Below are 26,692 nucleotides of genomic sequence, written 5' to 3'. Positions count from 1 at the left end.
AAACATGTCAATTTTCTTAACATGACTATGAGTACACTGTAATCATATGGAAGTACAGCCAACAACTGTGACACTATTATATTAATATGGACTATAATCTTTCCAGCTGAATATACTGTTGAATATGAAGAATTAAGGCAAAAGGGGGTTCAACCCAGTATTAGCAAGATGGACCTAATAAAGTGGCCAGTGAGTGTATATTTGCTTAATAAACATAGCCATTTATACTTGTGACATTTTCTAGTCTCTTTCCAAGTATAACAAGATACTACAATTAGGATTACAATAAAAATGAGTTTGTTAACCTCCCAAAGCCAAGTCATCATGTCGGTGTAAGGACAGAACTTGTGTGGCTGTTAACAGTAGTGCTAACTACTGTAACCTAAATGCTAAAGTTATCTGGCTAATGCTGATGTTTGGAAAGCCTAATGTGTACTTTCCAACATTTTGTCGGCTGGTTAAAGAATGGTGTGTTAGCATGCTAACATTTGTCAATTAGCTGACCCTTAAAGTGATTGTGTATGGACTGCACACAAGTTCCTTGTACTCTTGTCCAGCATATTCAGACATCCATTTTGACTGGCTCTGTTTCACAAAAGTGAAAGCTGTGTCTCAAAAAATTCAGGAATGTGACAAAACCTAAAATGTCCATGTCATTTTAGGCCGCTGGCATCGCGGCCGACCTCCGGACCTGCTCAGTGGCCGCCACTGCCTTCCGAGTGGTCGGCCTCCTGATTGGTTTTGCCTGTGCCGCCGCCGTTGCCGTGTGCACGGTCGGCCTCCGGAAATGTTCGCCCGTCGCCGCCGTTGCTGTGTGCACGGTCGGCCCCCTGAACTTTTCATGGACTCTTGTTGAGCTCTAGTTTGGTTTTGTTTTTGATCTGCTTTCCAGTGTGCTTGAACTGTTTGCTTGCGTTTTTGGACTCTTGTGGTCCTTGTTTTTTGTTTGGTTTCTGTCCCTCCGTCCTTGACCCCCTCCGCCCGCCTTGGTCTGGTGCTCTGTTTTTGTTCTGTTTTTTGTTTTGGGCTGTCGGGAGCCAGCCCTTGGAGGGGGGGTACTGTCACGTTCTGGGTCAGGTTGACCCAGTATTTTGAGTTGTCATGTTTTTGCAGGTTTAGTTCAGGTTCCATGTGTCATTCTGTCTGTCTCAGTGTCAGGTCTGCGTCTTGGTGTAGTGTTCTCGTTTCCTGTTTTATTGTGAAGGTCTGCATCTCATGTGGGTGTGTTCAGTTTTACCTCTGTCTCGTCTTGTTGATTATTCCCAGCTGTGTCCACCACCTGTGTGTAATTCCCCTGTGTTTCTCTGTGTATTTAAGTCGTGTCCTCTGTCATTGTAGTTGCTGGTCCGTCTGTGTATCCATCATGTGTCACCCGTGTGTTCTCCCTGCTGTCCATCGTCAATCTCCTCTGCTCGTTCTCATTCTTGTCCAGGTTTGTGCTCTGTAGTTTAGTTGTTTCCAGTCTAGTTTGGTTCGTGCTCCATTTGCTGTTTGTCCATATTTATTTTGTGTTCAATAAATCACCCGTACACCTTCACGACTGCCTGCGTTTGGATCCTCCTTTTCCTTTTCCACACGGCTCTTTTCACTCGCCGTGACAGTCCATTTTGTGCTCTTTTATAAAGAAAATAAATCTAGGCCTTTCATACTGACATTTTCTTAGTGTATTAATTATAACATTTTCTTGATGTAGCTTACGGTATACTCAACACTCAACTTTCTTATTGTGATGTGTTTAGTTAGTTATGTATTTATTTATTTATTTTTTAGGATACTAAACTTCTTCGTAAACAGCAAACATATGTTTTCATTTCTTCATTTAGGGCTCCTGTAGACGGTGAGGTTTTATGTCTTAGATCAATGTGGAAATGTAAGGGAAATCATTGCTCAATCTATTTACCACATGCTCAATGAGTCACAAGCTGAGAAATTATAAAGGTCTTGAGTAATAACCACTTTCAAAATGATTATTACACACCTACTTTGATGGACGAGTTTAGACCAGTTTATCAGGAGGTTCTTCACTTTGCTCATGTTAAAACTGAGATGAGATACCAGAAAAATATGTAGAGCAACATATATCGAGGTCACTTCAAACTTTTCACTATCTTAGCTCAGAACTTTGTATGGTCTAAGCTTTCAGTTGTACTCTTTGTCTATTCACTCGAGTATGTTAACCAGCAACATATCACAGTAACTAAAACAAACATATACTTTCACAAATAACATTGAAAATAGTTTTCCCTGTGAGCTGATCTCATTATGATATCTGTGCATTGAATCCAGTCGTATGATTTCCTAAAGTTGAAAAAAAGGTTTGGAGTTGTCTAAGCAGCTTGTAGATGCTTGGGCATGCAAAGAACTGAGGTAAAAAGGGATCTTCTATGTTGTAACAGTTGGTAAAGAGAGCACTGACTTGCAACTATATTAATAGAAACTGATTGTTAGTTTAAAAAGAATGACAATAGATAATGTAGGGGCACAGTAAGATGTGAGCTTTATACATGACCGGTTTAGACTCTCAGATTTTTAGTGTGTGGCACTACATGTACTCCATATATTTTTCACATGTTTAGTATTCTCTCTTACTTCTTGGCAAAAGTAGAAAGGCTCAGGTTGCTCATACATGCTGTTAATAAATAATTCTGGCTTCCTTTTTAAAGCCTAGACTTTTGTCTCTCAGTTTAATACAGTTTTATTTCTTTAGAGGTCAGTATGGTTTTCTTGCTAATTATTCTCAAACTTTTTCTGTCATGCTTCATTTGAGAAGCTATAAAAAGTTTATGCCTCACTTCACATAACCTTAATCAATCATTAAAAAGTTAAAACAAAGGGCAACAAAGTCCATAACTGAATGGTTGTTTCCTTCATAGCTTAACTACATAAGTCGTTTTTTTCTCTCTTTTTTTTTGCACAATGCTAAATATATTGTGGCTCTGTGACTCACTGGTGAGTTTACTCTCAATGCTGAAAGGCTATCTGGTAAAAGCAATGAAACAATGGGAGGGAAAGAACCAGATGAGACTGTGAATCAGAAGCTATTCGTTGTTTTACGCAGAATTCATCCAATTTTATTTGGGTCATCATAAAAATTCAGGAAGTAACTATGTTGGTTAACAACGTCTTACAGCTGACTCACTTTATAACCATCATCTTTAGGATTTAATTTCTAGGATTTATGGACTGGAAGAAGATTTTGATTTCCCCACTGCAAGAATATCATTGAATCAACAGAAACAGACCTGTAAGAAAACACATGAAACACAGGAAGACAAACCTTGCTAAGGAAATGATGGCATTTGAAATAATTGCACATTGCATTCACTAGATGGCAGCGCTTTACAGTTAACAAAGCAATATTGAAAGGCTTGAAGACTTAGGCACTGAATATCAGTGAGAAATGTAATACAACACTGTATCAACAGTGTTGTATTACATAATAACAGGGATCTTTACAGTAAACTTCCCATAGAGGGAAAAACAGGGTTGTTACTAATAACATTAACAATATATCCATTCTATCCAGATGTAAAAAAGTATGTTATTGCAGTTAGTGCGTATTTATAGTACCAAGGCATCTTACTGAAGCAGCTAAATATAATTCAGCTATTATTCATTTTATTGTTTAAATTTGTGCTTTTACTGTTATGATACTGTAATAGGGCTACCACACTTTAGTATGTCTTTTTTTTTAAATATAATTTATTATATTGTAACATAATAGAGATATCAGCATGTCAGTACAGGAAAAGGTGAAGGTATGCAGTTATTAACATTGGCACCACATTTCATTTAGTCAAGTCGAGGTTCTGCATTTGTTTGAGTTTGCTGAAGTTTGCATATTAACCCTCCCTTAGGTTTGCTTTTACTTACATGTACTCATATTTTTGATTATTGATTTTACATTTCAGCTTTTTTCTTCTTTTTAAAGATGACTTGATACATTTTTTTCAGAGTTTTTGTATTTAAATGTATTTGCCAACCCCTGGTGTCTGGTGAAAGCACAGTATCTTCCCCCATTTACCTTTCCATTTGTCTTTATTATCACTTCTGTTTTGTACATTTTAGTATTTTTATTTTCTTCTTTTAGTCAGTTATTGTAACTGCTTTGTTCTTTTTCCTACTGGACAAAATAAAAGTCCGCTTTTATGTCTTATTGCTTGATTCCTAACACCTGAATAAAATAAGATAAAATAAGATAAGTTAAAATAACATTTTGATGAACATTATATTTATCTTTTCAGAACATTAATTTTAGTTTCTTCTAACTGAAATGAATTCAGATCATCTGAAGGAATATGTCATCCACAGAGACTCAAACATACAAACTTAGCCTTACAAGGAGCGCTCTTTTGTTACTCACGTGTTAAATCTTATGACTCTGATTTATCACAGCTAGTCAATGACTACCCACACTGTTCACATGATGTCCATTACAATAAATGTAATCAAATTATGAGGGACAAATTAAGGGCATGCACATGTGAAATTAAGAGTGTGATCCTTCTAGTTCTCCTGCATGTGACACTAACCGTTTAATACCAGATTAGATAACTTTCAGGCACTACAGAAGCAATGAGCTCTCAGAGAGGGAAGCGAGATCAATGCACAAATTCATTCAGATTAGAAACCAGTTTATATTTAACTTATATTATAAAAGGCAATTTGTTGAACTGGTACATGTCATTTTTGGGGTAGCTGAGGGGAAATGCATGTGCATGTGTTAAAAATGAGTGTGAATTATAAATGGAGGGGGACAGACGAGACCAAAGTGGAGATGTCTGACCATATTGTACTGTGGCCCTGTCCAAAACCAACAACAAGATCTAGACACCTTTCAGTCTTTGAGTCGACAATGAACTTCTCTGTAAAGTATTCTAGAGTCAAATTTCAGGCCATTTAGTTTTAAGCTAAAACTTAACCATAATTGAAACATGCAGCAGAACAATGATCTAAGCACCGTAGACAACCTACAACAGAATAACTAAAAAATAGAAGAATCATCATGTTGCAATCAATGTCCAGATCTCAACCTGACTGGAATCCTGTGGCGGGACCTCAAGAAAGCTGTATGTATATGAATGCCAACAAACCCCAATCAACTGAAGCAACATGGGCTAAATAGAATCCTGTGAAAATGCTTTTTATCGCCATCTGTGACACATTTGTCCACCTATTTTAGGGGGTTTGAGTTTAGCATTCGAAGACCACCTAAGATAAAAACCACACAGTTTAAAGTGGTCATGTCAGGATAAGGTTATGTCTAGGAAAGAAGTGGCTATTTTAATGTTATTGGTATTTTTCCCTTGAAGTCAATAATAAAAAAGCTTTATAAAAGTCTCACTGAATGCACAACAACATTTAGATTGGACTGACTGTTATGATGCTAAATGTATTTGAGATTTGCCCTTTGCTTTGCAATAAACAACCAATTTGACATGACAAGACAAACATAATGGACTTGCAGCCATGTAGGATTATGACTTGAAAGTGAAATTCAGAGCAATTATGTAACACTTAAACTTTTGCAATCAATGCTCTGCAGTGTTAAAGTAGAAATACAAGTTGTTTCAAATTGCTGGTCTGACCTCGGCCTTTGAGTAGTAAGGAGAATGATTACACCCAAGCTGTTTTTATACAGACTGATATCTCTGGAATGCAAACTACTACCTTCTGTGAGGTTGTCACAAAGCTGGAGAAGCTGTAAAATCATACCCTTCCAGCACGAAGAAATGCAAGTTTAAGCTGCCTTTGCCAAATATTTCCATAAATGTTGCTTCGTGTTTGTGGCAGAAATGTGGATTGCACAACACTGGACATTATATTTCTTCATTTCCATTTAATACTTGTATAGCTGCTGTTATTGTATATATATATTTATATTTCTTCATACATTCTTATATATTTCTATACTGTGTATTTGTGTATTGTGTATTTTGTTACACAGTTATTTTATTTTCAACTTTAATTTTTATATTTTATCTTATTCTTTCCTAGTTAAATTTACCCTTTTTAATTTTCATATTTATTTCCTATCTTATTCATAGCCTTTTTTTTCTTTAGGCCACGAGCAGTTGTGTAAGCATTTCACTGCTTATCGTACTGTGTATGACTGTGTATGTGACAAATAAAATTTGAATTTGATTTGAATATGTTGCTCTCTTTGCAGAGCACGTTCAATCTAGCTGGTCCAACTAATTCTGAAATCCTCTTTGTGAACATGACGTGCTGATAGAAAGCAGGATTAACCCGTGCATAGAGAGCGGGCAAGACATAAAGAGAGCTCCATGAAGCACTCAGCAGGACAGTGCCACTCACTCCACTCAACCTGTATTCAACGCTCAGGGCAATGACTGCTTTATCCCAGACATAAGTACAATATGGGGCTGTTACTGTGCTCTTCCAGCATTTTTCCACTGCCCTCCTCTCTCATGACTGAAAACCTCCACTAAGATTTCGAAGACATGAGCACAACAGCCTCACCAAAACAAAGTGCAGTTCCTGGCATTTCCACAGCAACACCCTCTCACTGGGAGAATCTCCAAGGTGACGCCCTCTATTGACACGCCTAGAGGTTCCTGGAGCCTTTTTTGTAAGCAGGTGCATCCTGTTCACAGACAGATGGTGTAGCCGGTTTTTCTGTTATCTCTGTGGGAATACCTATGAGTAGCTTCATAACCTGGCTGGAGAGCAGCATCGGGGTAAACAGAGCAGACAAAGTGGAATTCAGATTAGATTATCAAGAAACAAATGAAGAATTTGCATTTGGAAGTCACTAACTTTTACGGAACTTGGGTGAAGACATTTATATAAATCGAGGGGTTTAAAGAAAGCAATCTTCTCTGTTTTGGCCTGCATGTTGCTTTCAGCTCTTGGATATCTTCTCTGATATTATTAAGTTGAATTTCAATGCAAGGATCTGCTATTCCAAGTCTGATCTTGGACAAACAATGGATGGGTTTGGGCATGAGCACTTTCGAGAAGGAGAGAATGAGAGCCAGCAAGCGGACTATCGAAGATTTGTAGGGGACACTCAGCGCTCATGTACCAATGTTTCATCCCGGGAATTAAAACGTTACGTCCGGCAAAGCTCACACAGTCATGAAACTGCAGCTCAGCGATACAATGCCACACGGATCCAGGCTGGTTTAGGCCCAGAGAGGTAGGTGACTGGGATAGAATATGAAAAAAAAGAAACACCTTCAGGTATCAAACTAGACAGTATTTTGATTCAAATATAGCTGGTTTTTACCTTTAAAATAAGATTACTTTGTAATAACATTAATATTGCTCTTTGTTGTCGCAAATTTCTCAGCTGCAAGAGAAAATTTATGTCTTGCTACGTACACCACTCTTGGTGATGTACGTTCAGCTCACTCTTACCAGCTGCAGCTTTGCAAGGTTACTTCATGTAAATTATCTTTGTGTACCTGGATTAATTTACATGTCCACACACACACTGCAAATGTGCTTGAGGTTAAATCATGTTTTCAATGTGCTGCATTCTTAGTAGTTTGGAGGCCATGCAGACAACAACACTGAGTTTATGGGCAGGCGCTAATACAATAAAAATGGCTTGTCATAGGTTGTCAAGTGCTATTTTTAACCTTGTCCTTCTGCCCCTTGTACCCACCCACACACTCACAACTCTTTGATGCACCGTCAAGGCAGGAGTGAGCAGCATGCTGCAGGGAGGATAAACAAGGCTAAAGCAAGCGCTTAGAATAGCTACAGTGCATAAAGGAACCACTGACCCATATCTGCAATGACCCACATTTAATTTGACACAAAACACAGAGAAGGAAAAGGATCCCCCCTGAGTCACCTTTGCAAACATATCTAGCAACTCTCGCCTTGGATTAACACAAAACAAAGAAGGAATGTCAATTTAAGGGCATAAAATGTGATTCTGAATATTGTCTGGTGATAATATCAGTCTCAAATATTTTGTGGATCAGAAACAACATCTATACAGTGGTGCTTTAAACTTTGTCAACCTTTTTCTCTAATTCTGCAAAAGTACACTCATCACAAAGGGAATGGTTTTGCAGAAAGTGGCCAAAGACTGTGCCCATCCCTCATGGTTGATATTTCTCAATTACTTATTTTTGTTAGTGTCATTGTCACTGCTGGTAGTAGTACCTGACACCCCTTCAGGCAACACAGGTCCTCCAGGATGGCACATATGCGTTCTGTTACAAGAAGGTTTGATTTGTCTCCCAGCACACTCTCAAGAGCGTGAAAGAGATACTGGGAGATGGGCTGTTTCGCAAGAAGGGCTGGAAAGGGCCATCTGGTTCTTGTGTGATCAAGAACAGAAGGCGCACTATCAGAGCTGCACAGTGCTGGGCTGTGAGCACAGGTGCCACTAAAGGACATCAGGACCTTATGGCATGCTTATATATGTCTGTTTCTGACAGTTTGGTCAGAAAAATATATGAGTAGCTTTCTGGAGGTTCTTGCTTTGTTCCTCTTCAAACAAAGTAGCAGATAGAGTTTAAGCCATTCTGCAGCCCAGTCCAGTTCTCCTTGTGTGATGGCTCAACTCCTTGCAAGGAAAACATTCTTGTGACCATATGTACAGGCTCCACTTACCACTTCATGCTATTAGTACTGACAGAGATACGGGTAAAAAGCAAAACTAAAAAAAAACTCAGGAGGGATAAGCAGAGAGCAATGGTCTGTGGAAATCACCTGCAAAACCACTCTGTTTTGGAGGGTTGTCTTGTTGTTGCCTCTCCAGTGTACCTGTGACATTCACTTGCACCAAAGCAGATGAAATTCACAGTGGTTTATGCTGATCTCCAGAATCTCAACTAACTTTGTGTTATAGTGTGTAATCAATAATGCAAATCTAGAGTAAAGTGTTCTCAGTCAATATGATAATGTGGTGTGATTGATCAGAATGGGAAGAGTCCACCATCAGGACAGCACTGAACAACAATAGTGTGCATGACAGGGCTTCAAAGAGAAAGTAACTGCCCCCTAAAACAAACACCGCAGTTTGCTAAAGATAAAATGGACAAGCAAGATAGCTATCAGAGTAATGCTGTGTGAATGGATGAGCTCTGCATGTTGTCATAGAAGGAACAAAGAATGTAAAGGCATCTGAACTGAATCTCCAACCCGGTGTTCTAAAAAATCCCCCACTCAGATATGAAAGAAGGTAATTTTTTGGAACAGGCAAGTCAAAATCCTTATCTCGAGTCAACAGAAATGCTTAGGGTGGGACCTAAAGGGAGCTGGTTAAGGCAACACCAAACATCTGGGAGCTGAAGCTGTTCTGTACAGAGCTATGGGGAGAAATTCATTTAATTCACGTGCAGACTAATCAACAGTTAGTTGCAAACATTTGGTTGTAGCTATTGTTTCACAAGCAAGTCACGTGTAAGAAATTTTCTTTTAGTGCCCATTAGGCTTTTTTCATCTAATTTGATGAAGGTTTAGGTCACATTTGCAAAGAAGTAAAGACCTTTTAACAAGCTTCACAAAATTTGTAAGAAATGCTGTTAGCAAACATGCTGTTATGTTACATGGACATTTGTGTTGAATGTACAAGTTTAAAGTGAACAAAGCATTAACTTCTGACAGTTCAGCCACCCTGTTATTGATAATTAGCCACTTATTTGGCTGTGAGGCGCATAAATGAACAACTCAGCCTGTTTCCTGAAAGTCTGGAATATATCTAATAATAAACTGGAACATACTTGATGTTGGTGAAGTCATCCATGTGCAAAACCTTTTTTGACTGTGCCAGACCTGGTTTGGGTTATTGTTAAAGAGCTTAATTCTTTCCTTCCAGAGAATACAAGACACCCACCAACATATATATAATTGGATGAAAGTAATGCCATGTAAAACATTTATGCTCCTGGCAATACATTGTCAAATTGTCAAGAAGTGTATGGATGCATACACTGTATGGAGTAGTTTGATGTTCCTTATAATTTCAGTTCAGTATAACTGGGTGTGTACTGAACAGTTTTAGTAACTATTTGGCATCCTTAAAATAGACAGTCGTACTTCCGTACTAGTTGAACTTGCTTGATTTGTTAGAAATCAAAACACCTATAGATATGTTTTCTACTAGGAAGCTGTTTTCTATGTTTACTTTTAATGACAATGTCACATAGAGTAAGGTATTTTTTTCAGTGGTAGAATTTTGCATTCTTAATAAAAAAAATTGTAAGTAAATAACAAAAGATCACAACATTTGTTCAAAAAAGGTCCTTTCCTTAAGTCAGCATAGCCAGTCTGAGTTACAGTGTGTTAAAGTATTCAAATGTTCAAATGTTATCATGTGAATGAAATGTGGTTAGTGCTGGCCTTTCATTGCACTTAATCCTGTTAAGAACCTTTGCATGTGACCAAAATTTTAATTCAAGGCAATGTTTCACTAGGTTAAGGATATTAAGCCTTAGAAGTCTCATCTGTATTTCAACCTGATATGAAAGAACTGTCTATGGTCACCTGATTTTCACTTTCACTTTGTTAAAGTTCATGCTCACGCACTATGTAGGATCAATCGCCATTCAGGCTTCTGCCTTGTTCTACCAAGCTTGTATTTACACCAATAACCTATATTTAGTAGTAACACATGAGGATGATTTACACATACACTATAGTTTGCTAATTACACACAATTAGAGATTTTACCAACAATACAAAAAGGGGGCTATTTTTAAGCGAAAGAAAAACTGCCAGTGTTTAAAGCTGAATATAAAGATTGCCTGGTTATAACTGTGATTTGTCACTATGCTGTGGGCAGGCTGACAAAATATTAGTGATAAAACTAGTCTGGCTGCACTTCCGTGTAGTAAACGTTTCACCTGAGCCCGTGTTGCTACTTTGATTCCAGATATTGGTCATGATTTCAGGGTCACAGGAAGCACAGGGTTAAACTCGCCTGAAGGGGAGAGGGGATGTGACGCTGCTGCTAATATATAACACCAACACGCACTGTCTGAAGACAGCGATAGGCAATCACTTCTTGACTGGCTTCATCGCTGACGTTTACATCTTGGAGCCACAAAAGACTGCTGTTTTTCTTTTGTTTTTTTGGCAAAAAAAAAATCCAGTTTGTCTTTCGAGGTAACGGGAACAAACTGCTTTCTGTTTTAATTGCTCTCAGTCTACAGCTGGAAAGTTACCTCCTTTTTGGCCAGCGTGGGCATCCACTCAATGAGGTAGCTAGCTAACCGTAATCAGCAAAAGATGTTGAGTTTACCATAGCAGAAAAGATGCGTAGTTTAAATTGCTTTCGCTTACCGGTTTTAAAGATATAAGAAGCTTGTTTTAGAGTGTCGGGAGCCTTGTTTTTTTTTCTCCCACAAGCGAAGCTAAAATAAGAGAATAGCCAATGCTAAATGCTAATGGTTTCTCCCACATGTCTGCACGTATAGTTCAGCATATAACCAGGATGCAGCGCGTGAAAACTTTGGGATGTGTGTTTTCGTTTTTGTTTTTTATAAAATAACTGTTTTATTGTTAAGTGAGCAGGATGTTTATTTTATTCGTGCAGGCATTACTCTTAATGGGGCAATATGAATATTCACGAGAGTATCTAAAACTGAATCTGACGCTATTGGGGAAAACATCATTATTTGTGTCAAACATTAACGACTGATTGACTTGGCCAGCTTATCAGTTAATTTATTACTTATAATTACCGCTTAGTGTTTAGTACAAGTACAAGCTGGTTGTTAAAACACTCGTGGTGATAAGGCTTTCAGTCCTACGTATACTGGTAATGGTTTACTATTACTTTAGGCTAATAGCTTGACTCGACAGACTAACTGACTTCATTGAGTGATTATGTATTTTTGAACAGCTAAATTATAACGGTGTTACTCACATAATTGTAATATTATTAGAAACAATGAACTTGGTTCAAGTAGAAGTAAACAAACTAAACTTTACGTTTCTGGAAATGCTACATAAGGTCTTGCAACCTTTATGCAGCCACATGCTTTAGGAAAATGCCACATATGCCACTGAACGCAGCACCAAACTCGCTCAAAAAGTCTTCTGAAATATCACCGATCGCCTGATATACCAGAGGCTTTATTCAATATAGAAATGGACCAAAATATTTACCAAGTATTAGAATGCGGTTTTTTTCCCGACGTGGTTTAAACACTCAAACGCCAACCTTGGGAGCAAGGTTCACCTGTTAGCTAACGTTTGCTAAGTCTAAATGAGTAGTGATTTGAAACCCAAGGTAATTCATAAGCATGTGAGCTAAGTGTTGCTAAAATGTAATAATCCGTTATAGCTTCTGGAAAATGAGCGATGTGGAGGGTCCTCGATAGCATGGATAAGGTTACACGGATGATGCATAGTCGCATCTCTGTATAAACAAAGGCAGGTCTGACTGCCATGTTTTTGCTAACTCCCGGCGTGCAGCGTAAGCAGCTAATGTTTGCTAGCTGATAATGCAATGTGGGTCACTAGGGGAGTAAACGTTATCGTGCAAGTGTAGATGACACGGCGTTTTGAGGTTACCGTGTTCTTCTGACATTTAATCCAGATCTTTTAACTCTACTGTTTTGCATTTCATTCCTTGAAAATCGAAAGCATGCATGATTGGCTAATATGGAATGGTGCAGTTATATGTTAGTGGGTCACCCGGCCATGGTTTCCTTCACACGCGATGGTGTGGGGAGTAGTGCACCGTTATCTGCCTCGTGTGCGGTTTGTTTGGCATTAGATTAGTTATTAAATAATAACGTGTTTAATATTTGTATTACACATCTCTCTTCAGCATAGACTTGATTTTTATTTTAGTTTTTAGTTTAGTGAGTTGTGGCTAAGCTGTGGTATTTACCCGTAGAAGTGTTGTGGGTTTCCCCTGTTTTGGGTTTAAAAGGTGATCTCATCTTAAGTACCACCAGCAAGGTTGCAAGTTTAGTATAGGATTATTTATGGGGGAAGCACCTGTCACGCAGGCGCACTGACCCCAGGCTGGCGGGGGATGTTGATGTTGCCATGGTTATACCTTCCTGTGAGAAGGTCACCCACCACAGCTCTGCCTGCACAGTGGCTGTGCAGTCTTCCTGCAGAGCGTCATTACACTGTCTGTAGATGAACATCCTAATGTTGAGTGTTGGCGTTAAAACAGCTGATTGAAGTGGCTTTGTTTTGGTCATTTGACAGCATGGCAGATTACCTAATAAGTGGTGGCACAGGCTACATTCCTGATGATGGGCTCTCGGCACAGCAGCTCTTCTCCACTGGAGGTGGTCTAACATACAAGTAAGTTTCCTTTCATTGCAAAGTTTTTGTTTCGTTTGTTTTTCTTGAAAATGTTTTCATTAATTTCAAAGTAAGGTTTCCTCATTTAAAAAAAGAAAAAAAAAACCTTTTGCGAAGTTGTGGGTGGAGTGTAAGCACCAGTGCTTTGTAATGGCCAACACGTTTTGAACCGGCAGATCTGACCAACAGTGTGTTGTCTCCGATGGTCAAACGGCTGAAGAGCTATGCTCTAAAGGAGATGGGTTGACTTACAAGTGAGTAAAAGAAAAAAACAGTCACCTTCAAACTGAAAATCCTTGATCTATCTAAATAGTGAATTCATAGAGGAGAAGCAAATAATTGTTCTTCTACAGCAACTTTATTTTGACTGCAACAAACTATATCAAAAATCCCATGAACCGCATGCATGAAGGCAGATGGTAGATATAAGGCTTTGTGAAATTCTTAACTTGATTTGGGTCATGGGAATGAAAATTGCTTTCACGGGACATGGCTGTTTTATTAACTTCAACTAATCATCAAAGTATGTGACCTCTCCTGTAAATGCAGAAAGCATGATGGAGCAGCTTGTGCTCTTTAGCATGAATACTTTTGATAAAAGCACTCATTAAGCACTCATTTCTGACCTCTTGCAATTCTTGCACTCCTCTGCTTGACATTCTGATGACATGCTGTATAGACACGCTCATGCTGGATTTTGTGTAGAATTATTTTCCTTCATTAACTCTTGTAAATAGCCTTTTATTTTCATAACCATAAATGAACAAAGCAAGCTAAGTTGTAGTGGTTGTTTGGCACTTATAAACAACCAATTTAATCTTGCCTGCATTCATAAGTTCCCTATAGTGCTGTGCTTTACTTTTTATGTATATATTTTTATTTATATATTTGTTCTTAGAATCAGTGCTCAATCAATGCTTAAGGTGTTATCTCATTAGGACCATTAGATGTTGTGTTGTTGGAAAGTTTTATCAGCTGAACATCTTAGAACTCTTCACTCTAACCCTGCCAGTCTTGCTTTGTAGAATCTGAGTAAAAATTATTATGGTGCATTTTAAGCAGGAGCGTCACGTGTGGAGGGAAAGGTTGCAAACGTGACTGCCTGAATTGATATCATGTGAATTTCAGGGGTAATTGATAAGAATAAAATTCAGATCAGTCTCTCAACCTCCTAATTAATGCAATGCAGATAGCTGACTCAGCATATATAGTCCACCTTAATATTTTTTTATATGAATGAAAAAAATATTTGATTACAAACTGTTTTTTTTTTTTCTTTTTTTTTTCTTTTTTTTCTTGGAGGAAATAGTCAAACAGGGAAACTGATGCACAGTTGCAGGAAGACAGAATCAGATTTCTGTGAGTGGCAGCTTCCTGCTATACCAGATGCAGCAACCTTGTTCTGAACGTGACGTGTCAACATTTTGCCCCAATCAAGTCTACTTTCACACCTTTTCTTCCTGTAATGGCCCTCAAAGTATCGGTGCACGACTGCCTGTATACCGACTGTCTGTTCAAGGCAGTGTTAAGAGCACACAAAAGAGTTTTAGATGCCGACACTGTTCAGTACATCTACAGGTTCCTTCCTGTACATGTCTCTGTTCTAATGCAGCTTTCTGACACAAACAGGGTATTTACTGTGGTTGCATATGAGGTCACTGCCATCCACACAAAGCTACAGGCTTTAATTAACCCGTTTAATTCAAGCTATATAAATAAATGTGTGAACTTTTGAGACTTGGAGCCGAGTGTACACTTTCAAAATCATTTTAAATGTTAAGGCTGGTAAGGAGAAATTGCATGGCAGCATTCTCCTAGAACCTGATAATGGAGTGGGGTCACACTTAGCCAAAGTTACCTCAGGCTAAGGATGGAATATTTTAAGCATGACATTATGATCTTTAGATAGTAATTAAATGTTTCTTTGGTAGTCAGTTTTAATAAAGGGAGGTGACTCAGATATAGAGATCTAACCTGTACCAATTAACTTTAATAATAGGATTTTAGGGTGTGGGCACATAGTGCTGTACAAACCTTGATACCTTCAGAGCTTCGTTTCTGTGCTTTGTCTTTCAAAATCAGCGTCAGTTTTACCCTCTACCAAGCTCTGAAATCTAACTAAAACCAAAATCATATTAATAATAATAATACAGTGCGGCTAAAACCTGTGACAATACACACAACTATACAACTTCAGTGCCAGCGAAAAAGCTGACAGGTGAGGGCCAGTTGTGGCCTTTGGTTTTACTTTGAAACCATTAGCATGGTAGATTTGTCATACGTACATTTAACATTCAAATGCAACCTGTGCGATATGGCCGAGCCAGTGTTTTCTTTAGGAGTCAAAGCCAACACGGCAATCAGGTTACTGCTGACTTGGGGTCAGCAGTAAGCAGACAGTATAGTCTGTGTGCTGCAGCTGCGGTTTGTGGCTTCTGCTAAATGACAGCAGATGTTCCCTGGACGTTTTGCTTGTCCCGTTTTGCGCTTTAAAGTGAGGGTAGGCAAAGCCTTCTACCAGATTTCTCAACTCCTGTTCTCAGTTAGACCCGCTTTATGTTTGTGTACTGTTACCTCATAGTTTCCTCCAACATTCACTAGATGTATAAAGCTTCACTTATTCCTCCTTATTTCCATTTGTCCCCTGCTTTTTTTCCCCTCTCTTTCTCTTACATAAACATCTCAAAAAACCCACAAAATACATACAGACTCAAGCTGAAAAATAAACACATCATTCCCACGTCTGGCGCTCGCTGCTTCACTCATCTTTCTGCCTCTTATTGTGTTTATACAGGCCAGGAGCTGAAAAGAGGTCAACTGTAGCTTTTTACCAAGTAGAGGGCACACCCAGCTGCACTTAGTGTCTGTACTCAGCCGCAATGCCATTTTGTAATTTTCTGGGAACCACGATGCGGTGCAAGAGCGTCCAAAAATGGGTTGTTGTCCTTGCTAAAAATATTACACAGGAGAGGAGTGACTCTGAAGGAAAGTGACTTAAAAAAATACTCAGATTATTACAAGGCCTTGATTACAATCAGAAGTCTATTCACATTCTTTGCTAAAGTTCTGTTATCACTACAGTTTACTTTAACCTCCTTCCCCCCCCCCCCCCAATTTTTGATCTGTAGTACTTTTATTAGTTTGTTCAGTACACCCCATTTGCTTTGAGATACTGCTCAAAGTTGTGAAATCCTTTAATTCATCTGATTTTCTTAGGCCTGCCATTACAAGCTTTCACTGAAACATATAGAACACCATCTGCTGGAATATTTCTGAGGTGTTGTTGGAGTTTTAGACCTCACAATACTGCTAAACTGCTGCTATTAGCCCCTTACTTTGCACTTTGCTTATGTCTTTCAGCGATTTCCTGATTTTACCTGGCTTCATCGACTTTACCTCTGACGAAGTGGTGAGTAGCGTACACATGTGAACGAGGAATCTGAGTCATATTTTTGCCCTTTGAAAACAGTCTGCATCTTTTGGTCTCTTTCTGCTTTGCTATTTTTTTTTTTCCCCCCCAATGTGGTCACCCACTGGCTGCTCCCTCACCCTTGTGTTCACATTTGTGTCCGGTTAGTTACTCATCTTGCAGCAGGCAAAAGGGGGGTTAATCTCAGGGCTTTACGGGAAATCCCTCTCCTCTGCTTCGTCCATCTGAAGGTTTAATTTAGTTTTAATCTCTTTCTGTTTCCTTACGAGTTAGAGTGCTTTCTTTACTATGGGACATATTTGCCTGGCTGCCATGTTATGTTCTAGTTGTTTTCTCCACAGTCTTGGTCTGCCCTAGTTTTTCTCAGGATAGTGAACCTATTCATGCTTAAATAACACAAATGCTTGCACAACCTTGAATAGTAAATAAGTCTAAATACTTTGAGGGATAGAAGCATGAAGTAGTGCTGTGTGTGTAGGGTGGTGGTGTTTTGGGACATTGTTTGCAGTCATGGTTTTCCTCACATTCTTTAATACCTCACAGTAGAATTTAGCAGGTTGGTGCAGTTGTGTGCTCTGGCAAAGTGGCGTTAGGCATTTTCTCTGGCCTTCACCATAAACCTCTAAAAAACACTGCAAGCACCCGCTATAGTTTATGTCTACATCAGATACTGTTGAGCCACTTTCCTGGTTTCCCATGTTAGTGGAATGTTATTATTTTCACTCTGCCAGTGGTTTGCAACGAAATGTGCTGGTTGTTTTGGGAATCGGCGATAAGTAAAAGTAAACCTGGTCATTGGACACTGTAGTGTGTGGCTCCTTCCTATTTTTTTCCAGACAGTGTCATGTTTCTTTCCCTGGTAGGAACAACAGTTGCAGTATGTTACGTCAGTGTCTTTTAATTTGGAGGCATTTCATATCTAATATGAACTAAATCTAAAGCTTAAAATATTTTTTAAGCTTAAAATTGGCTCCATTGTTTTCCCGTTTTTATAAAAGTTTGCTTGTATTAACCTTGTTGTGTCCTTGTGGTGTCTGATCTGAAGGATATTTACAGTGAAGTCCTTCATGGCTATCTAGTTCATTCTGCCCCCTGGTGGACCACATGCAAAATATTCAATCCCCTATTTTTTGTCTTTCAGGACCTGACATCAGCACTGACCAGGAAGATTACATTGAAAACCCCTCTCATTTCCTCCCCCATGGACACTGTGACAGAGTCGGCCATGGCAATAGCTATGGCGGTAAGAAACTAGCATCTTAAGGACACAGTTTTTTTTTTGTTTTGTTTTTTTCTGTAACTGTTTAATCGAAAAGCACACATCTCATTCTTTTTTTTTTTTTTTTTTTTTCTTTTAAAAAATTTGGTAGCTAATGGGAGGCATTGGCATTATTCACCACAACTGCACACCAGAATTCCAAGCCAACGAGGTCCGCAAGGTCAAGGTAAACTGTGACTGCGTACAAATATTTATACACATTAAAGGGTGCTAACTAGAGCAGGGCGATATGGCCAAAAATATTTATCACAATATATATTTGAAAATTTGCGATAACGATATAACTGACGATATAATTGACGCGAGACAAAATACAACTCCACAACTTCACTAGCGCAAAAAAACTCCATCCATTTATTTTCACTTAAACAAGCTGCTGTTTTTTATGTGCATTAAAGCTATATAAAAATTGAATAGTGCAAATGCAAATTCCTTGCTGAAAGTTTAACCAAAAGGCATTTCCAGTAGAAATGGGCTGACATATCCTGAGCATAACCATGTGTAATATCCACTGAAGTTAAAAAGAGGTGCTTTGCTACATTAAACTGCAGTATGCCAAGTAAAAAAGTCAAATACATATTTTTCAGACCATAAGGTGCACGGGATTATAAGGCACATTAAGCGAAACAAAGCAGTCAGATAAATCAAACTTTATTCAACTCATACTTCTTGCTTCCTCTACTTCTGTACCATTGATTCATTAATGCTGTATTCTATCACAGCTGCTCTATTCCCGTGTTGTTGCAGTATATTATTGACTATTAGTTTCCTGTCTTCATTTATTTTGGAAGTGATAGCAGAGCTGTACGTTTGAATGTTTTCAGAAATCTCTCAGTCAGAACATGCTATATCATGCTTAGGTAACTAGCGAAACTAGCGAGCTAACTTCCGCTAACTTCTGCTAACTTCCTGCTAGCTTCTAACTCCGTTAAGTGTAATAAATTCTGTTCTCATGGATGCCTGGATGTTAAACTTCATAGACCTTCATACACCTGGTAAAGCAGCAATGCTGTTAGTTTTATTAAAGATGAATGAATTTAGACCGTTTTTAACTCTCAGTGATGCTGCAGTGTTCGTTTGACTTTGGGACCTGAAATGGACGGAGTTTAGGACCCAGATTACTCCCAGATTTACCAGCGCCTTAGTCCGACGAATAATAAAGACAGCCGCTTGCAGGTTCTACCACAAAATGTGCTTTGTTGTGTATCTGACGGACAAACACCAAACCAGTTCCACATCACTGAAGTTGCACCGTTTTTTACAAACTAATTCTGGTTCATCCGTTTCACTCAACAATCCGCTTTCTCCCTTCTCATTCTCCGTTGCAACCATGCTTTTTCGGCCATGTGCGTATGAAAACAAAGGCACTGCGCATGCGCGTGTTACCCATAATATATTGCGATATTTCATTTTCTTATCGTTGCCTAACATTGTACCGGTATTACCATGAACGGTATAATATGGCCCAGCCCTAGTGCTAACCTTTACCTCAACCAACATAATTCAGCTGTTGTGTGAGCCATGCTCTTGACTTTTCTTGTTATGGTGTCCCATCTTGTCCCTATTGTGTGTGTGTGTGTGTGTGTGTGTGTGTGTGTGTGTGTGTGTGTGTGTGTGTGTGTGTGTGTGTGTGTGTGTGTCTTACTGTTTTTCTGCTGCTTCTGCTCACGATTTTTTTATTTATTTATTTTTTTTTGTGTAGTGTGTTTTGGCTTTTGCTGTTTTTTGCCGCATTACAGATGTACAGTGGAAAATAATTGTTTTGGTTTCTGTTGGCTTCCAGAGGTTCGAACAGGGTTTTATTACAGACCCAGTTGTTATGAGTCCACGCCACACAGTCGGGGATGTGTTTGAGGCCAAAGTTAGACATGGTTTCTCTGGTATTCCTGTCACAGAGACAGGAAAAATGGGCAGCAAACTGGTGGGTATTGTCACCTCCAGAGATATCGACTTCCTCTCTGAGAAAGACCGTGGCAAGCCTTTGGAGGAGGTGTGTATTCTTGTTGCTTTTAAGAAACTCTGTCATTTATAAAAACTTGGCTTTACTCGATTATTTTTACACTGACCCCGTCTTCTCTCAGGCTATGACTAAGAGGGAGGAGTTGGTAGTGGCTCCTGCTGGTGTTACACTAAAAGAAGCCAATGATATTCTGCAGCGCAGCAAAAAAGGTGAATTAAAGAAAAAGTATTTGTGTAATAGATGTTGGACTTCTTTTTGGTTATTGTATTTTAATAGCCCGACTTGAACTTTCTGTGTAACCAGGCAAGCTTCCCATTGTAAATGATAACGATGAACTGGTGGCCATTATTGCCAGAACGGATCTAAAGAAGAACCGGGAGTACCCCCTCGCCTCCAAAGACTCACGCAAACAGCTTCTCTGTGGTGCTGCTATCGGAACCAGGGAGGACGACAAATACAGACTGGACCTGCTGGTGCAAGCTGGAGTTGATGTCGTTGTACTGGTTGGTGCTTTTTAAAAAGTTAGATTGTGGTTGGTGCATTAATAATGATCGGTCACATCACAGATACTTGGATGTATTGTAGAGAAGATAAATCTTTATTGTCATTACAGTCATAAAAACTGTCCCCCATCGGCACTACTTAGAAGATTAATTTCAAATTTTAGAGCAGCTTGTAGCTAAATGGCAGCCACTGTCAGTCACATGGCTAATTTCTATAATTTTCTCATTAAGAAATATTTCAGATTATATTTTAATAGTTTTGGAAATTATTTTAAAGTGTTTTTTTTTCTTACATTATTGTATAGCCAAAACATATTTTAGAATTCATATAAAAACGGTGCTATAAACAGCGCAATAAGACATCTAAATATTAGCCTTGAAAAGAAAAGAAAAAAAACTACTGTAGTAAACTTGAAAAACTGATTTTTAATTGGAGGTACTAACATTAAGAAAGTATTAAAACAGGGCACTTACATTGAAAGGGATTGAACTGGTCATTGACTGCATTTTAAAACTGACACTATAGAGTGCTACACAGAAATTGAGATTCAATATGAGATTATGAGGTTTTATTTTAACATTGACATCAATTTTAAAATGCTAAGGGGTCTGTCTGTGATTCTAGTGTTAAATGGCGACAGGATATGAAACCTGTGACATGTTTTGGTTTCACTGAAGAGCCTAGCAGTGTGGCTGTTGTTAACATTGGCCATATAATGGCAGATCTCGAAAAAGAGTACAGGCACTATTCATGCGTGATGAGAAACTGTCAGACTCTGTGTAGAACACTCTACTGTAACTAAACACAACTAAATGGAATGGGTACCACCTTGTGGTGAGATTCAGTATTGCAGGTAAATTACAAACTGATGTTATAGCCCAAATCATACTTCCTGTTGCTGTTTTGTTTTAAAATTGTAGCTTAAATGTTAATTATTACAGAGTAAAATTCTCAAGGAGATGTGTGACTAAGTCCACAAATAAATCCATGGATTACATCAGACCCTCCCAAAGTGTGGAGCCCGCCCCCTAGGGGGGCGCAGAGCCATTGTGGTGGGGGGGGCGGTATGAAGGGGGGGGGGAACCAACGACACTGCTAGCAAGGGGCACCTACACAAACACAAAGCAGGAGATGAAGCATAGCTGAATATGTTTCCAAACCAACTTCATTCTAAGCCAAAGACTAGAAAATATGGTGAAGCATGTCTTCCCTTTGGCTTCACCTGCACAAGTGCCAAGGTAGGTCTCCCCTGCAGAATTGGTTTTCCCTTCGTCGGGAGCAGCGCTGGGCTCTTCAAATCACACAGTATCCCACATTCTTGATTTTTAGTTCACAAACACTTGTTGTAATGACTAACTACTCCTGACATTTTGGAGATGTTAGCTCTTTATACAGTAAAGTTACAGTGGGATACAAATAATATCAGGCTCATCCTGCCACAATTTGTTCCCCCTGTCTAAATCACGGACAAACAGTATCCCACAGCTGTTTATGTTTTTAAACCCATTTTGCACAGAGGCATTTTTTGAAAAATGGATTGATAGCAATGTTGAATATTATTACACCGGAAAAAAACAACCACATGTAAAATAATTACACCGTGACGCCTCTGCCTTTCTAAATAGAGGGACAGTAACTGCGTGTCTATATGTAAGCGTGTAAAACCTGAAGATAGTCAGATTAAAAGTATTTTGTCTCTATCTCCCATTCTGCAATTCATCTCAAGTAAACAATAACGTGCACACAGCGTGATGTGAAAAAAGGCACATACCTTTGACGTTGCGTGACGAACTCTGTGTTCCTCGTCCACACGTAAACGCAAAAAAGGAGTTTTAAAAAATCTGTTTTCGGTGATTTGAAACGCCGTTTACGTGTGGACGAAACAGCTGCGTTTTCAAAAATACCCGTGTAGGTGCGGACGTAGCGTAAAAGAGTTAATAGTTTATTTCCTTACTACCTGTAATTTATTGCAGATTACTTGTATTTGCTTAATTGTTTACTAAATGTTTGAGGTGTGAAATAAACAGCAGTGGAGCAAAATATGGGTGTGTGTGGTGGGAGGATGTGTTTGTGCGGGGGGGGCGAACATTTCTCTTCTAAAACAAAGGGGGGCCTTGCAAAAAAAGTTTGGGAACCAATGGATTGCATAATCTTCTAACTGCTTTAATACATCATGACATTGAGAATGAGTCGTCAAATTCAAAGACTGAACCTGTTGGTATTGTTTCTACTTTTATTCAAATGTCTGTTTTGACTTATTAGGTGTTACTGTATTTTATGGCCTAAACTTATTCTGTTTAATCCATAAATATTTTTTTTATATATGTTTTTGTTTTAGGACTCGTCGCAAGGCAACTCGGTGTATCAGATCAACATGATAAACTATATTAAGCAGAAGTATCAAGAATTACAAGTGGTGGGAGGAAATGGTGAGTCTGTTGGTGTGGGGAGTGAGTATTATATGGCTGTCCCTTTATGAACAGTAACATAAATGACAACAAAATAAACAGATAAATTTTTTTGCACACATTTATTGACGGTTTTCACTTTCCACCTTTCCTACAGTGGTCACAGCAGCCCAGGCCAAAAATCTGATTGATGCCGGCGTGGATGCTCTGAGAGTCGGCATGGGCTGCGGCTCCATCTGCATCACACAAGAAGGTATTCAGTGTGGAAACCATGATATGACGATAGAACTTAAGTGTAGTGATAAGTATTTATAAAAAATTATGCCGATCCTTTTTCCAGCAATGAGCTATGCTAAGATGAAAAGGCCATCAGTTGCTAGTGGAAACTAATACCCTGAGACCACTCCTAGTTGTCATGGTGATTTGCCGAGGCCTCTGTTCTGTGTTGCCATGGGGACCGGTCTCATGTTCAGACTAGGTCATGTTTACGCTGAAAAAAACAAACAAACGAACAAAAACAGTGTTTTTAAAACAACATGGCAGTCACGTTTGATGTGTTTTCTACTTTCTAGTCATGGCATGTGGACGACCCCAGGGGACCTCTGTGTACAAGGTGGCAGAGTATGCTAGGCGTTTCGGTGTGCCAGTCATCGCTGACGGTGGCATTCAAACTGTGGGCCATGTGGTGAAGGCTTTAGCTCTCGGTGCATCAACTGGTGAGGTTTAAGAGATGGCGACGTGCAGTTTGTTCAAGCTAATATTTCATACAGGTCTTTAGAAATGTCAAGATTTCTATACAGTGGAGCTGTCTTTCACAAAAAATTTGCTCTTACTCCAGTTATGATGGGCTCCTTGCTAGCAGCCACAACTGAGGCTCCTGGAGAGTACTTCTTTGCAGATGGTGTGCGACTGAAAAAGTATCGTGGTATGGGCTCCCTGGATGCAATGGAGAAAAGCACGAGCAGTCAGAAACGCTATTTTAGGTATGTGTGAGGTTATTAAAAGCTACAGTTATTGTAATATTGTGAACCACTTGGATTTATATGATTTGGTGATATGTTGTCCACAGTGAGGGTGACAAAGTGAAAGTAGCCCAGGGTGTGTCGGGCTCAGTCCAGGACAAGGGTTCCATTCACAAGTTTGTACCATACCTGATAGCAGGAATCCAACATGGGTGCCAAGATATTGGGGCAAAGAGTCTTTCCGTCCTCCGGTGAGTTGTGTGTGTGTTTTTTAAGGTTATGAGATGCTTTTATAAGCAGTATGTATGATGGTGCTTGTATGTTTTATACAGTTCCATGATGTACTCTGGAGAGCTGAAGTTTGAGAAGCGCACCTTATCTGCACAGGTGGAGGGTGGTGTTCATGGTCTCCACTCGTAAGTACAAAAACCCACAAAAGAATGTCTTTTCTTTTAGTCGTATTTTAGCTACTTGATATAAACACTGTAGAGTGTAGACTGTATATAAAAGATGGCCAGCCGTTTCTTAATCTTTCTACTTTCTAAAGAGCAGCAAACAGAAAAAATTCGTAGAGTAGAAGTCAATAAGAAACTGTGCTGCTGCTTGCCTGATGTTACCTCAGAAAAGATGAGTTTCATTTTGTAATATGTGAGCCCATTGAGAGAAATGGAGGGTAAAGCATGATACGCGGTAGCACAGACAGTGCCCATGCATCCTTTCATGAACTAGCTGATTTGGTGTTTCTTTGCCTCCGCAGATTTGAGAAGAGGCTTTACTGAACAGGGGTGTGATATGTGGATCACCCAGTGCACAGGACCTCCCCAATCTTACAGTGACCAAATGTTATATCGCTACTTCTGCTAGAACACATGCCGCCAACTACACCCCCTCTGCAGCATCATATTCACTGTTGCTCTTTCTGATCTTACCCGGCTGGTCTAGAGGGAGGGGGGGGGAAGAAGGGGGAGGGAGGCATCGCAGCGAAGTGTGAATTTTCAAACTGACACCTAACTCTCTGAACACCTTGGATTTTGCACTTAAGAAGCAGAGCATCAGGGTCTTTGGAAAAACACACACACCTGTATCACAGCTATACAGCCCGATCCCAGTTATGTGCGTGTCGATGGCAGTGAGAGAACAAAGTGGTTGAATTAAGAGTAGTGTGCTTGAATGTGTGATATAGTTTTGTGTATGTGTGTGGGGACAGACAAAGTGAAGGTGCGCTATGTTTATTTGTCCTGTTTCTGTTAGTGAGCTGACAACAGTCATTGTGCGCAGGTCCCATCAGCATCCTTTTTTTGTCTTTCTTTTTTCCCCCTGATGTTTACCTGCGAGTTGCCTCAAACATCCCATTTTGGAACCAGAATAATACACGTGTGCAGACAACAAGAGAAACACTTCTGCTCTATTTGTGCAGCGTGGCGGTCGATCACGGCAAACATCATTACAGGTATGCACTGCACGAAGAGTAGCCGCTTATAGTTGAGCATTCATTCACTCGGTGTATCGTGCAGTCAGAAATACACGGCCATGGTAGTCATCTGGTCAAGTTAGTCTCCTCCAGTGTCAACAGTAGATGGAGGTCAGAGCTGCAACCTTTTTTATCTTCGTGAATATTCATTTACCCCTTAGACATACTGAGCCGAATAACCAGTGTCCCATCTCGATGTGTAGTGTTCATGTGTTGAGCAAGGAGAGGACCAAAATCCGAAGATCAGGTATATTTAAAGGAAAAAAAAACAATAAAAATGTGTCAATCAAAAATAGTTGAGTTTCTTTGCCCGTACTTTGAATACTTTTAGATATATTAAAAACAACAAAAGCTTTATATTAAACCTGTATAGTCTCGGGGAGGGGGGGCTTTGAAATGAGCACGAAGGGTTTTTTAATATGCATGTTTTTTTTCACTAAGCCAACCGTGGCTGTATTTATATTCTGCGTTAATTGCATACATACTGCCAAGTGTATTTACACTTCGTTTGACACTTCTTTTATAAGTTAAAAACCAAAATTGGTGCAACAAGTTGCTTCTCACTTGTTTGTTCCTGCTCTTTTCACGTCGTGGCATAGTTTCTCGGAGTTTATGTCATCTGATTCTTAAAGTGTCTTTTCACTGGAGATATGCCTTGAAACGGGGGTGGGTAACAGCTGTAAGACGGCTATGTGAAAATGCATTGAAATGCATAATGTTACAGTCCTTCTTGACTCCATTTCTTGCTTTGAAACAGTCTCATTGTTTGTTTTGTTTTTTATCGTTAAGCTTATGTAGGAGTAGGTTTATTTTCTAACATTTTCATACAAAATTATGTTTTTGTTTTTTGTGGCCCAGAGTGTAAGCAAGAATTGTTTTCCTAACTGGCTAATGTATTACACCCTGCGCAGGGTTCACTTGACTAACATGATCTTGCAGCTGGGCTGAATTGCAAAAAGTACATGAAAATATATGGAGACTTGTATACATGTAGTTGGAAATGACTGCTGCTTGTTTTCAGTTTCCCCACCTAAAGTTGTAATTCAGGTTTTTAAAACGTCTTAAGTTGTCAAGTACAGAGTCCTGTTGGTCCATCTAAAAAGGCACAAATACAGTTATTTGAAGTGTGGTTTTTTTTTTTTTTTTTTTGCCTTATCAGCCTCACAAGCATTGCCAAAACACAGCAGTTGCTTATGCAACTTGCAATCTAAATGACAAGAAAACTCCAATTTAATTTTTTATTTTTTTTAGATGGACTAAAAAGACTTTGTATGTAGTAAATCTTTTAGGGGAATTTGAGGACTGTTGTGTCAGAACATGTTTACAGTAAAACACTCGACAGAGGAACGTTGCTTTTGCTGTTCATCAAAGTAAAAAGAATAAATGAATAAAACCATGTATGGGCTGTTGTCTTTTTGTATGAA

At 39.1% G+C, this 26,692-nt stretch overlaps 1 protein-coding gene across 8 annotated transcripts; it reads left to right on the top strand.

The window, feature by feature from the left end:
• The first annotated feature begins 6,604 nt into the window (after positions 1-6,604).
• impdh1b (IMP (inosine 5'-monophosphate) dehydrogenase 1b) lies at positions 6,605-26,666 on the top strand. Of its 8 annotated transcripts, none has more exons than XM_084909439.1 (16): positions 6,605-7,162; positions 13,156-13,254; positions 13,431-13,508; positions 16,615-16,663; positions 17,826-17,927; positions 18,055-18,129; positions 19,747-19,953; positions 20,045-20,132; positions 20,227-20,426; positions 22,766-22,856; positions 22,993-23,088; positions 23,408-23,551; positions 23,674-23,818; positions 23,905-24,048; positions 24,130-24,213; positions 24,555-26,666. In XM_084909439.1, the coding sequence occupies exons 1-16, from the start codon at positions 6,951-6,953 to the stop codon at positions 24,574-24,576; spliced, it is 1,836 nt and encodes a 611-aa protein (XP_084765565.1). In that variant the 5' UTR covers positions 6,605-6,950; the 3' UTR covers positions 24,577-26,666. The 8 variants fall into 8 exon arrangements, with proteins under 8 accessions (XP_084765565.1, XP_084765566.1, XP_084765568.1 ...); XM_084909442.1 differs by lacking the exon at positions 6,605-7,162 and adding an exon at positions 10,868-11,091; XM_084909441.1 differs by lacking the exon at positions 6,605-7,162 and adding an exon at positions 10,869-11,186.
• The last annotated feature ends 26 nt before the right edge of the window (positions 26,667-26,692 follow it).

This window comes from Perissodus microlepis, chromosome 17 (assembly GCF_051167445.1).
Source record: "Perissodus microlepis isolate ML-2025 ecotype Zambia chromosome 17, ASM5116744v1, whole genome shotgun sequence".
Taxonomy (NCBI): domain Eukaryota; kingdom Metazoa; phylum Chordata; class Actinopteri; order Cichliformes; family Cichlidae; genus Perissodus; species Perissodus microlepis.
Note: the sequence above shows the minus strand (reverse complement) of the source record. Positions and strands in the feature narration are given on the sequence as shown.